This window comes from Theropithecus gelada, chromosome X, assembly GCF_003255815.1.
Source record: "Theropithecus gelada isolate Dixy chromosome X, Tgel_1.0, whole genome shotgun sequence".
NCBI lineage: Eukaryota > Metazoa > Chordata > Mammalia > Primates > Cercopithecidae > Theropithecus > Theropithecus gelada.
The window spans coordinates 86571133-86588370 of NC_037689.1; the positions used below are offsets into that span (position 1 = coordinate 86571133).

The 17238-nt window shown below is 42.8% G+C and overlaps 1 protein-coding gene across 3 annotated transcripts in view; it reads right to left on the reverse strand.

Annotated features, from left to right (window-relative positions):
* Positions 1 to 6037, reverse strand: part of AR (androgen receptor) — a 163417-nt gene extending 157380 nt beyond the window's left edge. For all 3 annotated transcript variants that reach the window (XM_025372090.1, XM_025372092.1, XM_025372091.1), the window contains exon 1: positions 4103 to 6037. In XM_025372090.1, the coding sequence (XP_025227875.1) occupies positions 4103 to 5652 (1550 nt within the window). In that variant the 5' untranslated portion in view covers positions 5653 to 6037. The remainder of the gene's footprint in view (positions 1 to 4102) is intronic.
* Between the last annotated feature and the right edge of the window lie 11201 nt (positions 6038 to 17238).

A 17238-nucleotide genomic window follows, 5' to 3' on the forward strand; every position in this document is an offset into this window, starting at 1 on the left:
GCTACTTTACAGATTTTTTTTTTTTTAAGAAATTATTTAGGAGCATGCCACAGGTGTAATGAGAAAAATGCCCTGAGAAGTGGAAAGAAGAGTCTGTATTTCAATGTCAAAAACATGAAAGGAGTGGAATAAAAGAAAATCGGGGACAGGCAGCACTTGAGGAAGCTGCAGACAAAGAGAAAATGGTGGAGGTGGGGGGTGGGGAGAGATTTTCTTTTCCTTCTCTGACCAAGCTCACAAAACTTGATTTTTTTGTTTGCTTTTTTTTTATATTTCAGAGTTGTGATTTCAGGTTTGGCTATAAAATAAGCCCTTGCTTTGCCACACCCAGTCCACATTCTGCTCCCTGCTTATGCAAGGTTCTGAATGAAACTGGTGATCTTGATATCACCATTAAAAATAATCATAATAAAATTGTCCACATTTCTAACCCCAATTCACATAATCCCACCAAGTGGCTTGCACATGTACAAGCCACAGTGCATGTACGCGAAAGGAGACCAAAGAATTTTTTGTTTTAAATGCATATATGTACACCAGATGAAAAATTACTATTGGAATGAAAAACACTTGACAAAGAAAATTAAACGTACCAGCGAATCTAATATATTATTTCAAAGTTTACAGCTCAAAGAATGGAAGCCTGATGAGATAAAATTAGCACAGGCAAGAAAGCACCCCAAAACGACCCTGCAATTGGAAGCCTGCAAACTTCTTCGAAAATATCTCTCACCAGTGTTAATCTTTGGCTGACTTGAGCTGTGGACAAGAAAGAGGGCTACATCCTGTGTATACTTCCAGATGGGGTGCCACCCAGTGTGGCTATTTGGTCCTCAGGTGTTGATTGTTGGGATCCAGACAGAACTCACTACCTATTTGCTGACCAGAAGGAAAAGATGCTTCTTGCCAAAATATTGGTTCTTGAAGCCTATGGGGAGAAATAGTCTGTCTTGGTTTCAAAGGAAAATTCTGCTTTACAAGACAAACTGTCCCTTGTAAGATAGTCATAAAAATGCTTGATAACTGAGAGGAGAAGGAAAGAGGAATTAATAAAATGCCTTATTTTGAAAAATCTAATAGAAAAAGGGAACAAGACTTGTCAATATCAAAGCACTGCTAAAGTACTACCTACTATGGAGACCAGAACAAATTACCAAGAGAAAAATTAAAATGTTCTTTTTGCATCTGGATAATTTCTCTAAACCCCAAACTCTAATTCTGGCATGCAGACTCTCTTAGAACCCAACTCCCAAGAATAAATTTTTGTCATATTATTGTGCTGCCTGCTGGAATCTAAGGAGCCCTACTTCTGCCAAGGGAGCCAGTGGTCAATTAACAAAGTTGTAGTCCTGTTTGATCTCAGAGAGAAGACAGACAACTCCACAAAATATCATCAGGGTTGCACACAAGTCCCATCACTTTTTATTTTTCCTTCTGTTTAAATTACATGCTAAATTAAGTAAAAGAGACCACCTTTGCATCTCCCATCCTCTCAGCAGAAACATTGTAAATGTGTAAGAACACAGAGTGAGTGCAGATGTTACTAAGGTTTAAAAAAATCCCTTCACAAAATTAACTAATGTGCATAAACACACACATGAATGGAAAAGGGAGGAACCCAACAGGTCACTGGAAGCCTGCACAATTTTGAGATTTTTAGCTAAAAATTGGCACATAATGCATGCAATACAGAAAGGGAAGACACTCTTGATTTGGCTTAAGAAATCTCTTGCCTTTCACCAAATTGCACCCCTACAAAGTGAGGGGAAAAAAAGAGAAAGTAAGAAAATATCAACTTTTGGATTGGAATTGATTGCATTCTGATTAAATTGATTAATTTTCAATAAACTGACTTAAGGATTTTCTCTATCCTAGAAATGGAAAGTCTTCGTCAACTTACGAGACAGGAACACCAGTTTTCCTTTTAACTAGACTCCTCATAATCAGTGCAGCAATCAAAAACCAGAAAAAAAAGTCTTGTACTTTCTGCAGGAGCTGCTAAATTCTCATTAGTTTATGTCATTAATTTAAGCAGACTGTCAAGGAGGCACCAAGATATGATAATCTTCCTCATAAAGAAGCTTTTTTCATTAAGACCTGAAATAAAATCACCAAGCTCATTGTCTACCTGATGGGAGTAACTTTTGCTTTCTATAGTTATTCCCTAAAAATTTTGGTTTTGCCTTTGAAGGCACACATTTTTTAACAAATATGTGGAACCATCAGTTTTTTCCCTGCTAAGTAAGTAAGTTGTGGGGGAGGCATGCAGAAGATGGAAGGTTCCAGAGTCTGGGTTTAGTATCATGGCAGGTCAAAATGCACCTTAGACATTTTCCCCCAAGAAAAGTTTACAGTAGAAGAAGGGCTCCACCGTCTAGTGACAGGCTTAGAAAAAAAATTAACCCTGCCAAGAAAATTTATTCTTATAAAATGAAGAATACTTTTTTTTGTCCCATAGGATAAACCCATTACAAAAATAAAGAGTCTAAATTAACTGGAAAATACTTTGACGATATCAAATGAACCCTTTCAAAATCTTGTAAGCCAAACATTAAAAACCTAATGGAATGTAAAGCCTGGTAAGAAGCTGTTTCTTCAACAGCCCACAAAATAATATGAAATCCTACCCTCCTCTTTCTTTCTTCACTAATAGCATGCTATCTCTACCTTGTAACAAGGAAAGCATCAATGAAAGAAGGCAAATTGCTGGATTTAAGTCCCCAAACGAAGATGTTAAGGCTAACAAAGAAATTTTGGAGAAGTCACAGATAAAAGAAAACAGCCATAGAAACAAAGAATAAGACATAAGTCCACAGGGACATCAGCACCTGGTCTACCTGAGGAGTGAATTCCCCAATTCAGTATGTCCTCCCTCACTAGATAAACTAATATCTTAATTTGCTGGGGGAGAAAATCTTCAGCATGGTCTCCAAGAAGCTCAACAATTGCGGTGAGGAATAATTTTTAATAAGCACGATGCAATTGCCTGCCACTTTTCTCATATGCTAATTAAAACTCTGGGGTAAGATTATGGCTCATAGGTCACTAAGAGTTCTTACTCAATTTGTTAGAGCTAACAGCATGTATTCTAAAATGCCAACATGTCCTAAAAATGAAGGAATATAATAAAAAAAACCTCACTCCTCCCTCCCCAGTGGAGATTTTGGGGCACACTGAAATAGCAGGAAATGTTTCACAAAAATATGTTTTCCAACACTTTCGTAAGTCAGACTCAAGCCTAATTAAATTGTACATTAAAAGAATATTCTCCTCTTTATAGATCTGATGCAAACCTGAAGTAGGGGGTTGTGGATCTGTTAAAATCCACAGAGAAAATAAACACTTTATAAGAGAAAACCGACCCAAGCAACTACTTTGAACATAGTCAACCAACGTTGAGAAACTGTGAATGCAAATCCTGTGGAGTCTTTACCAAGAAAGTTGCCCCTCTGCCTACTCTAAACATGACGGTTCAGATTATCTCTACTGACCTCCAGCCCTGGAGCAAGTCCCCAGTTGCTTCCGGGAAAGAAGTTCACTCCTTCACATTGCAGACCTCAGCACCCGGAGACCACTTTCTTTCCCTAACCGAGAATTTCATTTTACCTCTTTGGAGGAGACCCGCTGAGAAGCTCTTGGGCCAGTCTTTTTGACTCTAATCTGCACAGGCTGAAAGGGAAGTCCTAACAGACCCGAAGAGAAGAAATTGCCCAAATTTCTGATTGAGGTTCTCAGACTTTGAGGACAGGAGGAAAGGAAGAGTGGAGGGCTTATGAGCTTTGTCTCTGAAGGTGGCCCGTACAACAGGATTTAAGTTTGGGACTCGGGTACCAGGAGGTAGCGAGAATTTGGGGCCGTTGGGGGAGTTGAAGAATCTGGGAGGGCAGGAATCAGCACCCAGGACACGCAACAGAAATTAGGAGAGCTCAGGTTAAACCTCTGGCAGGCCGGGAGTCCACGGGAGAGCTCTAGGTTTACCCTGCTGAGCTCTCCCAGGGGCAGTCTGAGTGTTCGCGCAGGTAGGAGCCACTAGACACCCCAGAATGCAGAGCGACTCTGTGCCCTGGGCTGAAAGGCGACATTTCTGGAAGGAGAAACTTACCGCATGTCCCCGTAAGGTCCGGAGTAGCTATCCATCCAGGGGCCCGTCTCGCTTTTGACACAAGTGGGACTGGGATAGGGCACTCTGCTCACCATGCCGCCAGGGTACCACACATCAGGTGCGGTGAAGTCGCCTTCCTGGCCCGCCAGCCCCTGAGGTGGCCGAGTGTAGCCGTAGGGGGCTACAGCTCCCGCCTCGCCTGCGCCGCCGCCGCCGCCGCCACCGCCGCCGCCCCCACCACCACACGGTCCATACAACTGGCCTTCTTCGGCTGTGAAGAGAGTGTGCCAGGATGAGGAAGCGGCCGCTGAGGGTGACCCAGAGCCGGGTCCCGCTGCACCCGCGCCATGCAGGCTCGCCAGGTCCCCATAGCGGCACTGCGCCGCCGCAGCCGCCCAGGCGCTGCCATAGTCCAGGGGGTTCTCCAGCTTGATGCGAGCGTGGGGATGGGGAGGCGGTGGAGGGGGCGGCGGCCCCGCCAGAGCCAGTGGAAAGTTGTAGTAGTCGCGACTCTGGTACGCAGCTGCCTCGTCCAGTGCTCCGGACTTGTAGAGAGACAGGGTGGACGGCAGTTCAAGTGTCCCGGAGCTCCCTGCTGCAGCGCTGCCAGAGCAGCCTAGGCTCTCGCCTTCTAGCCCTTTGGTGTAACCTCCCTTGAAAGGGGAATACTCAGCAGTATCTTCAGTGCTCTTGCCTGCGCTGTCGTCTAGCAGAGAACCTTTGCATTCGGCCAATGGGGCACACGGAGTGGGACGCACAGCGGGTGGAACTCCCAAAACTGGGGCGTACATGCAATCCCCTCGAAGCTGTTCCCCTGGACTCAGATGCTCCAACGCCTCCACACCCAAGCCCATGGACACCGACACTGCCTTACACAGCTCCTTGGCGCTGTCAGAAATGGTCGAAGTGCCCCCTAAGTAATTGTCCTTGGAGGAAGTGGGAGCCCCCGAGGCCTCCCTCGCTCTCCCGCTGCTGCTGCCTTCGGATACTGCTTCCTGCTGCTGTTGCTGAAGGAGTTGCATGGTGCTGGCCTCGCTCAGGATGTCTTTAAGGTCGGCGGAGCAGCTGCTTAAGCCGGGGAAAGTGGGGCCCAGCAGAGACAACGTGGATGGGGCAGCTGAGTCATCCTCGTCCGGAGGTGCTGGCAGCTGCTGCGGCAGCCCCTTGCCGGCGGCCACGGCGGCTCCAGGCTCTGGGACGCAACCTCTCTCGGGGTGGCACTCCGGGGCTGACTGAGGCTGTGAAGGCTGCTGTTCCTCATCCAGGACCAGGTAGCCTGTGGGGCCTCTACGATGGGCTTGGGGAGAACCATCCTCACCCTGCTGCTGCTGCTGCTGCCGGGGGCTAGTTTCTTGCTGCTGCTGCTGCTGCTGCTGCTGCTGCTGCTGCAAACTGGCGCCGGGAGGTGCTGCGCTCGCGGCCTCTGGGTGCCTGGGGCCCGGGTTCTGGATCACTTCGCGCACGCTCTGGAACAGATTCTGGAAAGCTCCTCGGTAGGTCTTGGAGGGCTGCCGAGGGTAGACCCTCCCCAGCCCTAACTGCACCTCCATCCTTGAGCTTGGCTGAATCTTCCACCTACTTCCCTTACCCCGCCTCCCCTTCTCTTGCTCAGAAGAGTTCAACAGGCTGTGATGATGCGGTAGTCGCTGCAGCTAGCTGCCCACCTGCGGGAAGCTCCAGAGAAGGAAACTTGCGGGAGCAACCACGCAATAAGCGCTCTGACAGCCTCAAAGTCTCCTGCAGAAGAAGACACACGGTGGACAAGATCTGCCCTGCTAGACTCACAGTCTGTCTCTTAACACTTGAAGGGTAGATTCAAAAGATGCCCGAATCTTAAAAGAAAAAACAAAATCCTCCACCTTCCAAATTCAGTGTCCACTGAAGTAGGTGCAAATAAGAACTGAGTTATTATCTTTTTCTTTTATTTCGTTTTTTTGTTTTGTTTTGTTTTGTTTTTGTTTGTTTTATTTTTTGGCTACTGAAGCCCTGACTGTCTTTTCATCTTTTGATCTCTGGCTCCGCACTCGGGCTGGGGAAAGCAGGAGGAAGTAGAGAGAGAGTGGGGGGAAACGAAGGGTTCTCTCCGCGTGCAGCCTAACCAGGCAGGTCGTGGCTGCAGTGCTGAAGCCGCTCCCCAGTCGCCTGGCTCCTAAGAGCCTTCTTTGCAATGTGCAGCTAGCTTGCCCGCTCGCAGCCAAAGGGAGTTACCTCTCTGCAAACTCGGGCTGGCAGCGCTGGGCCGACGGGGGAGGGAGGGTGGGGAGAGGGGCAGTGAGGGGGGTTGGCGGAGAGTAGCCGACTGAGGCAGCTGCGGGAGAGAAGACGCGGGGCGGGGGGGGGGGGGGGCGGGGGGGGGGGAGGCGGGGTGGAGAGGAGGAGGACAAAGGCAGCCGTCAGTCCTACCAGGCACTTTCCTTGCTTCCTCCGAGTCTTTAGCAGCTTTTAAAAACTTCACCGAAGAGGAAAGGGCAGCTCCGGGGCGGCGGCTTCGAAGTCGCCGCGCTGCAAAAGGCGTTGGCTGTCGCTGGAGCCGGGCTGGGGCTGTCGTGGTGCGTCCCTTCGGCTCCTGTACAGCACTGGAGCGGCTAGCTCGGCCGTTTTTCCCTCTGTCGCCTCCTCTGCCTCTGGGCTTGCTCCGGACCGTCCCGCTCTCCCAGCAAGCTGGCTCCCCGGGATCTCGGAGGGGGCGCTGGGAGGTGGAGAGCAAATGCAACAGTTTGCGAGTCGGGTCCCGCCCCCGCCGGGCCGGCCTCCTTGCCTTCCCACCTCCTTTTCCCTCCCCTCCTCTTTCTTTTTCTCCCCTCCCCTCATCGCGCGCTAACGCCTGCTTAGTGGCTTTGGAGAAACAAGTGCTGGCGCAGCGTGGGCGAGGGCAGGAGAGGCTAGCTGTAGCCCTGGAGGACCCCTGCTTCCTGAATAGCTCCTGCTTTGCTAAACCAAGCTTTAAGCGCCAGAGATCCAGATTTCCTGGAGGCCAGCACTCACCAAATTTGGTTCCAAAGCCCAATCTAAAAAACCAACAGGGTGTAGAGGAGGAGGGAGGAAAAGGACGATAGGAGTACCTGCTCCTAATGGCTGCCAGGGGTTCTTTTCAGGACTGATAAGAGCGTGCAGACGGGAGAGTCTCCTACAAACTGAGGAGCAAGCCATGACCAAGCCAGCAGATACTAGCTGAAACCTTAGATTCCGTCATAGGGATAGATCGGGCCTCGTGGCATTGTGCCATTTGCTCTAGGAACCCTCAGCCCCAAGAATCAGAGGTCATTTCTACCCTCTTCTCTGCCTTTCTTCCTGTCTGGAATTGCCTTTAACCATGCATTTCTCATCCAGACTTGCAAAGGCAAAACCACCCAGACAAGCAGGTAAACACGCAAACACTAAAAACACTTGCCATGTACACATAGGCCCTCAATTTTGTGCAGAGCTTTGCAAAGGTTTGTGTTGTATGCAGCCGCTTACTTTTCCAAGTTGCCTTTGCATATTTTAAACTTTCCAACCGGAACTATCCAAGGATAGAACCTATATAGGGCTGCTTTTCGCCTCTTGATGGACAGCCAGGCGTGGAGGATGATGTGGGTTATTGCAACTGCTCTTTTGTGGAGGAGGTCCCATAAGCCCTGTGTAAAGGTGGAGAGGCAGGTGGGAATGGAAAGAGAGAGAAAATGTAAAAGTAAACCTATAATGAAAACAGCTTTCTTTTATGTCAGTAGCGACCCTGGGCCTCCCTATGTTTTAAATTCCTTTGACTTCTGATTCTGGGGAGGCTGTCTGTTCCAAAAGTCATTCCGAGATTTTTGCCTGGGTCTCTTTCGCTTTTTGCAGTCTTCTACAGAGAAAAGACGGGTTGTAGCTTTGTTGTAGCTTTATCTTGTGCACAGCAAAACATCATAGGCATTTACTTACCTTGACCAAAGAAGGTAACTCAAACCTAAAGGCAAGGGAGACTGGATATGATAGGCTCTACTTCACAGATGAGCAGGCTGAAACAAGGACATAATTTTGTTCTATGTTCCACATTAGTAAAAACTAAACTAGTCTTCCAGCCCATTGCCATTTGAGCTAGACTCTAGACTCATCAGTCTCAATGTTATTTGGGAAATGGCTATAAATGAACCTTCCAGAACACAAAGGCCTGAAGACCCTTTCACCTGAGGAGGTGAAAAATTGTTCCCTGAGATTTTAATGGCTACAGCCTTCCTTGAATATACCTCAACCATATGTAAGTAGAATGCATAGATACTTCAACCTTATTTGAATACACATTGCAACATTTAATCCCACCACAACTTTCAACTAGCATTGCTCAATAGGAATTGAGTGGGCTGGCAGGATGGTAGAATGGAATTAACATAGGTCTCAGAGTCAGGAGAACTATTTGTCTACAGATTAACAGTGAAGGAAGGTGCAAAAATCACTGAATGAACAACGAACAGGAGTGAGGAGGACATACAGACACTAAGAGACCTGAAAAAAATTAAGGTGAGAAATAATGCTCTGAAGTTACTCTGAATAAAAAGCAGTCTGACATTCAAATCCGGGTCTGAAAGACTCCGAAGTTTATGTTGTTTCCACATCACCAACATTGTCTTCACAGTTTCCACATCTGAAAAGTGTTGCCAATATAAGCTACCTTCAGAAAGCTAGTGTATCATTTAAAAGACATAATGTTTATAGTACAAACTTGTAAACAGGAAAGCATTCAACAAATCTGAAGGATCACTATGTTATTTTTATTTTTAAAGATGGTGCTGTCAACAATTATATCATTATCAGGAAAAGTTAACTACTGTAAGCATATTAGGGCCACATACTTTATTTGGATTTTGAGCTGTGATCTTCTAGCTCAAATCTTATTTTCTTCCCATTGCTTTTAAGAACAAGAGACAATTATTGAATAATATTATATAAGTTCACCGTTTGTACCAGCTTTCTTCTTCTTTCTCCTCCTGTTCTTCTTTGCAGTTTTTTAGTAATCAAATGGAACCAGAGGTGTTCTCTCAGATTAGTCAGGTGGAGAGTAAGTTTCTGCTATAAGCTTCCTCTGCAACTTCAAGAGGAATTTATTAATGAAGTCTTCCCTAGATCTTTGCTCTGGAAAGCCAGGATGAGCTGACCTTTGGAAAATGGTGACCATAGGGTTTTATTTCCTAAGTATCTCACACATCTGCCCACTTATTTCATCTCTGCTGTTGCCAACCTAGTTCACTTCCAGAAGGCACCGTTCTCTTCCACCTGGAGCACTGTAAACAGTCACCCGCCTTCCACTCTTTCCTAGAATCAGTTCTGCATTGTGCAGAGGGTTTTTTTTTTAATAGGTGTACTGAGGTATAATTGATATATACAATAAGCTGCACATATTTAAAGTTGCATAAATTGATCATTTTTGATACACGCATGCACTCATGAAACCATCATTCAATCATGATAGTGAACATATCTATGATTCCAAAAGTTTCTATTGTGCCACTTTGTACATTTTCCCTCCACCTCTCCCATACTCCTCCTCAGGCAATCAGTGATCTGCTTTCGGTCAGTATAGACTGTTTTTCACTTTCCAGAGTTTTATATCAATGAAAATGTATGGCAGGTACTCTTTTTTTTTTTTTTTTGACTTGCATCTTTCACTGAGTACAATGCCTTTGATATACATTTAAGCTGTTATGTATATCACTAGTTCATTCTTCTTTATTGCTAAGTAGTATTCTATTGCATTGCTGTACCACACTCTGTTTATCCACACTTTTTATGAACATTTGGGTTCTTTTCAGTTTGGGGCTACTACAAATAAAGCTGCTATAAATATTTGTATAAACGTCTTTGTATGGATGTATTCTTTCATTTCATCTTTCATTTCAGGTAAATACTTAGCCACAGAATGGGTGAGTCACAGGGTAGGTATATACCTACTTGTGTAAGAAACTTCCAAATCATCTTTCTAAGTGATTGTACCATTTTACATTTCCATCTCACCGATACTTGCTATGGTCAGTCTTTTTAATTTTAGTATTCTAATTAGAGGCGTCTTTCCCATTTAATTTTCATTTATCCCATGAATAAAGATGCAGAACATTTTTCATTGTGCTTATTTTACAATTGTATACTTTCTTTGATGAAGAGTGCAATTTTTTTCTCTCTTTTTTTTTGTTTTTTTAAATTGGGCTACTTGTAATTTATTATGGGGGTTTTAAGTTACATATTCTGAACACAATTCATTATCAGAAATATGATTTAACAATATCTTATCTGTAGTTTGTCTTCATTACCATACCAGTGTCTTTTGAAGCACAAACATTTTAAATTCTGATGAAATCCAGCTCATCACTTTGTTCACTTATAGATTATGGTGTGAGATCTAATAAATCATTTTCAAACTCAAGACCACACAGATTCTCATCTGTGTTTTCTTCTAGAAGTTGTATAGCTGTCAGTTTTACATTTAGGTCTGTGATCCATTTTGAGTTAAGTTTTGTAGACAGATACTCAACTTTTTATACAGGTTTCCTATTGTTTTGGCACCATTTTTTTGAAAATACTATTCTCTCTCCACTTTGTTGCCTTTGAATCTTTATCAATAATTAACTCTTAATATATATTTGTATAGAGGGTTTTTTTAGAAAGTTTAATCTGGTCATATTATTTCCCTACTTACTCCTGTCACTGGCTCCCCATTGCTCTTAATAGAAAAGTCCAAAACATTAACCATACCCCAAATGATCTGCCTCTCTGATCTCACCTCATACACCTTTTCTCCTATTTTCTGAGAGTCACTCACACTGGCCTTTATTCAGTTCCTCCAATGACCCCATAATCCTTCCTGCCTTTGCATATCCTGTTCCCTCTACCTGCAATGTTGGTTCATCCTTCTATTTATCTAGTTAATGCCTATGCATATCAGCACATCAGGGAAGACTTCCTGAACCACCTAGGCTAGCTCAAGTCCCTCACCCACTCACCTTTTAATATATTTTAATAGCACCCAGTATTTCTCTGTTAGAGGACTTCTGACAATCTGTTTTCCTCACTGAACTGTGTGTTTCCTAAGAGCAGGAATCATGTTGGTTTTTGTTCATCATTGATTCCTTAGGACTCAGCCTGGTGTGGGACATGGTCATTGTTTAATAAATATTTTTTGAATAAATGAATGGATTTTATTTCCACAGAATTACAATTCTGTTTCCAAACTGGGAGTTTGGTTTTAGGGGTTTGCCAAATGTCCTGTGATTTCAGCATATTTAGGAATGTAATAAACCTTTTTTCAACTTATGAACAAAGTAGAGAATCACTCCAATTCATGCACTGAACCAATATTTGTTAAGCATTTACTATTTGCCAGGCTCTGTGCTAGGCACTTGGAATTCACTGATGAATGGGACACTGTGGACCCTGTCTTTAAGGAGTTCATTCATGATCCAGGAAGGAGAGTGAAGAACAATTTAAATAATTACATTTGAACTAGAGGGGCTTATGAATAAACTTTCAGAGTTCTTGCCTCTGCTGATTTGTGGACATCTGCTATTTCCTTTGCTTATATAGATGCTTATAAAGGACTACTTTCTCATCTCAATATTCTTTCTGTCCTCAGTGTTGAAGCCTTCATCTCATCTTATCCTTTCTCATAGCTCCAGCGCTGACTTCTCCCCTGGCTGCCCTCTTCCAGGCTATCCTCAACAAAATGAGAACAGAGAGTTCTTCCTTAAAAGACAACTCTGATAGCATCTGTCCTCTGCTCTATAACCTTCAATTACCTGCATCTGGGGTTTCAAACCCAAATGTCTCTTAAGTAACAAAAAAATGAGTGAAAAGAGTTTGGTATTAGAGAGATAAATGGGAGTGGTGGCAGCTGTAATCGACTAGAGAGCAGATGCCCCATGTAAAGTGGGCAGACACTATGCAGCTCCAACTGATTGCTGTCAGTCAGGAATGTGGCCTCAATGTTCCAGATATTTCATTATCTTCAAGAACAGCAGTATTTCATATTTTAATGTGGCATCTCTTGATTTTTGAAAATGATGGCTACTAATTCAGATGGTTTAAAATCATGCAGGCCAAACCTCTGCAGGCCAAACAACACATGTCTGTTGATAAGAATCAGTTTGTGGGCTGCCAGTCTGCAACCACTGGCCTGCAGATTCATGTCCAAGTCCCATAGCCTAGCCTTTAAAGTCCATCACAATCAAGTTTCAATTTTTCTTTACAGTCTCTTCTGACACCTCTTCCTCCTACCAACCACCAATCTTTTTAGCCACATCAGACATCTTGGGCTCCCTCTGAATATACTCCACACTACTGAAGACCTGACTGTCTTTAGACCTTGCTGTTACCGTTTACTGAAATTTTATCCCCCCTCACTTCCTTCATGACCAAATTCAACTTATCTTTCAAACAACAGCCCAAATGTTGAATTCTTTGGGATTCAATATTGGGAATTCTTCTCTAAATTGATTAATCATAATTAAATTATATAGTACTTTATTTCTATCTCTTTTAAAATACTTATCACAACCAGATATGTATTCTAATTTTATAGATAGAGATCTATAGATACAGAAATAAATCTTTCCCCTCCACCAGGCAGTATCTCCCACCTTGTGCATTGCCATTCCTTCATTTTCATTTTTTAAATTTGTTAACAAATGAGTGGAAATTTTCACTGTATGCCAGGCACTCTGCTAGACACTGGGACTAAGAGCTCTACACGTTTTGTTTAACCAAAATATAGGTATACAATATTATATTTATAGGTATACAAATATAGGTATACAATATTATATATAAATGCAGCAGAGCTCATTGGCTCACGCCTGTAATCCCAGCACTTTGGGAGGCCAAGGCAGGCGGATCACGAGGTCAGGAGTTCGAGACCAGCCTGACCAACATGGTGAGACCCCGTCTCTACTAAAAATACAAAAATTAGCTGGGCATGGTGGTGCACATCTCTAATCCCACTACTCAGGAAACAGAGGCAGCAGAATCACTTGAACTCGGGAGGTGGAGGTTGCACTGAGCAGAGATCACACCACTGCTCTCCAGCCTGGGTGACAGAGCAAGACTCCATCTAAAAAAAAAAAATTAAATGTAAATATGTTACAAAAGTTACATAAGAAAGAGAGAGGTTTGTCTATACTTCTGCCGTTTTACTTCTAATGATAACTTACTGGCAACCCACTGTGATATACTGGCATTGCAGAACATTGATAATTACACATTTTTGCGTAAGAAACCAAGCAGTTTTATTCCTACTTTATAGAGGGGCTAATTGAGGCTCAGAAATAATTTGCCCAAGGTTAGCCAGCTAATCAGAGGCAGGGCCAGTACTATGAACCTAGGTGTTCTATTAGAAAGCAACTGATCTCTTACCAATGTACTTCAACTACCTCTCTGATGTTATACTGTGGTGCTCTGTTCATCCATAATATAAGAACCAGACATTAGGTAAGCAGGGATGTTATTGAATCTTTGTTATAGCAAGGCATTTTGTAACAGAGTTGTACAGTTACATTTGATGAAAAATAAAAATAATTTCCATTCTTATTTATATGCCATGTGACCTCTGTCTTAATCACTTAACCACTTTAAACCTCATTTTACTTTTTTTCTAAAATGGAGATAATAACTTCTTTCTTGATGATTTGTTGTGAAAAGCTTAGTAATATGATGAATGCAAAGAAAATGCATAATAAAGATTATTTTAACTGTCTATTATGTGACAACATGTATATTGTGTAATTGTTATAATAGCTTTCCAAGTGAAATATTATTGTTTGTTATTATTTCCATTTTAAAGGTAACGATATTGAGACAGAGTTGAAGGTTGAAGCCTGGTCTGTTTGACACAAAACTGACTGTCATGTTGCTTCCCGGGCATTAGGCAACAGTTAATTACTGGTATCATCTGTGTAGTGCTATTTGCTTTTCAAAATGCCTAAGGATATTTGACCCCAAGTTCAGGTGCCAGGGATAACATTTGGGATTCAAAGTTTAAACTCCACATTTAAAAGATTTCAAAACATGTGAAGCAGAGGTCAACAGTTGAAAATTAGTTTAGCAAGGTCCCTCTTCCTCCCCACCCACATTTCACTCTTCCCCAGGAAAAAAGCTCTATCCCAGTCTACTCTAGAAATGTCCTTGGCAGTATTCTTTGCTGCAAAACGTATATTTGTAGATGGCAAAATACTGGAAATCTTGGCTCATATTCATTTAGGCTCCACCAGGTACTGAGGTGGGACTCAGTAGCTGCCAAAAGGGAAAATGACCATGAATCAAAGAACATATGTCACCTTTGGGCCTTTAAGAATGGAGTATTCTGGGGAAATCGGCATAAGGCCAAAGATGCAATTGAGGCGAGTGCTATCTTTCACAGTAACAGAACCTCGCTGTAGAATTCAAAGGTACTAAATGATTGCTATCATATCCGTATTATTTCTCTGGTGAAATAATACAAATGATGAGGAGGAGTGCCTTCACGCTGTCTTTGCACCTTCACTCTCTGGCAGCAGTGATACCACCTGACTTTTGTAGGAGACATTGTGGTAGACAAAGAACATTTGCATGTAATACCTCAGTCAATTTTCATAGAGACTTTTGGAGTTAAGCATGCACTATTAGCTCTGTTGCAGAGAAGAGGAACCTGAACCTCTGAAAGCTTGAGTGACTCACCCAAGGTCGTTTAGCTATTCAGACGCAGAGAAATATGGGACACGCATTCTCCTTTGTCAGAATTCTTTTTTCCACACCAGGGTTTTAAGAAATTAGCCACACTCAGCAAGTGATCCCTGACCCCAGAGATACAAATTATTTGTTGCTAACTGAAAACTTTGGTTAGGGTTGGACTGGCTCTATCTTGACATAAGGACAAATTCTTTGTACTAATTTCCTGGCAGCTGCCTCTGGGAATGGGTGACAGTGAAGTCACATGGTGATAGCACTGACGATGTGTTGTAGGTGGAATCCTACAATTCCTTGCTAATGCCTTCCTCTACATGCCTAACAGAGAAGTTTGACATATCTCAGAAGCCCCTGAGGAAATGTCCCCAGCCCCCTTAGTTTCACCCTGATCCAGGGCAGATAACTACTTAGAATATCATGAATCAACTTGTGAACGTCAAAAGTTTCCTTAATTTCTGGCCAAGTAAAAATGCAACTTAAATAAAAAGAAGGGGCGTTATTCTCTCATATTTTGGAAAGTACAGGGTTATCAGCAGAAATTCCTATACCTAATGAGTCACAAACAGTGCTTTGGTATTTGTCAGTTGAAAATCTGTTACCTTATTTAGATAGATGATTCAAGCTTTTGTATACTAAAAGTTTGAATTATTATGATCAAAGCCATGGAGAAAAACAAACAGTATTTTTCAACAGACCAAAACTGATTACATTCGCATAGAATTTCATAGAATACCAATTCTGGCTATATTCTTTCCTGAATCAACTTAATCTGGGACTAAAGCATATTCAAATACAACAATCAAATACTAGCTTATCAGAAACAGCTCCTTTGTCTCCCATTCAGCATTATCATCCCTTAGTCACCTGCTTTTCAATGCTGGCCAAAATGTAATTGTGTGCATTATGGCAGTGTCCAGAAAACTTGGATGCAAAGCTGTTAAAAGCAGTTCCTGTCAAAGATGGCAAGCCAGGACAGCGATATGGACACAAAAGGAATACAATATTGCAAGGACTTTTAGTTTGTGTGTTCAGATTGAAATGAAAGGACCTTATCAAGGAATAACTAGGTTGTGCGTCTATTATCTATTATAGGATGTAAGTGATGGACTATTATAGCAGCTAACATTGATTATACACTGACTATGTGCTAGCCATTTGTCTTCTTGTTTTCTTTCTTTTCTCTCTTTCTCTCTTTCTCTCTCTCTCTCTCTCTCTCTCTCTCTCTCTTTCTCTCTTTCTCTCTTTCTCTCTTTCTTTCTTTGATGGAGTTTTGCTCTGTCGCCCAGGCTGCTGGAGTGCAGTGGCACAATCTTGGCTCACTGCAGCCTCTGCCTCCCAGGTTCAAGTGATTCTCCTGGCTCAGCCTCCCGAGTAGCTGGGACTACAGGCGTGCACCACCATGCCTGGCTAATTTTTGTCTTTTTAGTAGAGATGGAGTTTCACTATGTTGGCCAGACTGGTCTCGAACTCCTGACCTCAGTTGATCCACCCGCCTCAGCCTCCCAAAGTGCTGGGATTATAGGCGTAAGCCACCGTGGCCGGCCTAGCCATTCTTCTAAGAGCCTCACATGAACTAACTCACTTAATATGAACATGAACTCAGCCATTCTTCTAACTGCTTTATGTGAATGAACTGAATCCTCACAACAATCCTATTAGAAAGGTACTATTATTAATTTTATTTTAGAGATGAAGAAAGAGAAGCTCAGAGAATATAGCAACTTGTTGAAAGTCATACAGGTAATAAGTAATAAATTCAGGATTGGAACCCCTGAACTTTTCTCTAGAGCTTATGTTATCCTAACTACTAAATGATATTTGTATGTCATCTGTGTGGGCCTTTTCTCTTAGTCAAAATGCACCTAGTCTGTGCTAAACACGCTCTCGAAAAGTTCATAATATAAAGTGAAGAATCGAAGTCATCATTTTTCAACATTCATGGAATAAACTTCTATTTTGTTGAAATATCAGAACAACTGGTACACATACAGCAGTTTAGACTTTCCAAAGCTTCCCCCCGCCCCATCTAATCCTAATACACTTTATGAGTTCAGCTGGGGAGGTTTTTCCTTTTTTTTAATCTGCTTTTCATTTTTCTAATTCATTTTCTCTTCCTTTCTCTTTTTCCCAATATACACTTCATTTTCAGTAAGGGGAATATTATATTATTTTAGCCTGGCCTCTGCAGCTCAACCTCAGGGCCTATTGCTAAAACCACTGTAGAACTAAGAGCTGAAACTGTTGTAGTTTGTAGTCCAGGAACCAGGGCTCCTGGAAAACCTGTCTGTTGTGCCGATGCCTGGTCTGTTCGTTTATTTGAGGATCATCGATTTTTCTTTCTCTATGTAGAAAGACCAAGGAAGTCCTCACTGACTCTTTGTTTCAGAACTCTGTATATACAAACCCCTTGGAATAGCCTCTAATTAGCCGAAGAGTATGGTAACACTGTTGACTGAACCACAACCACAAAA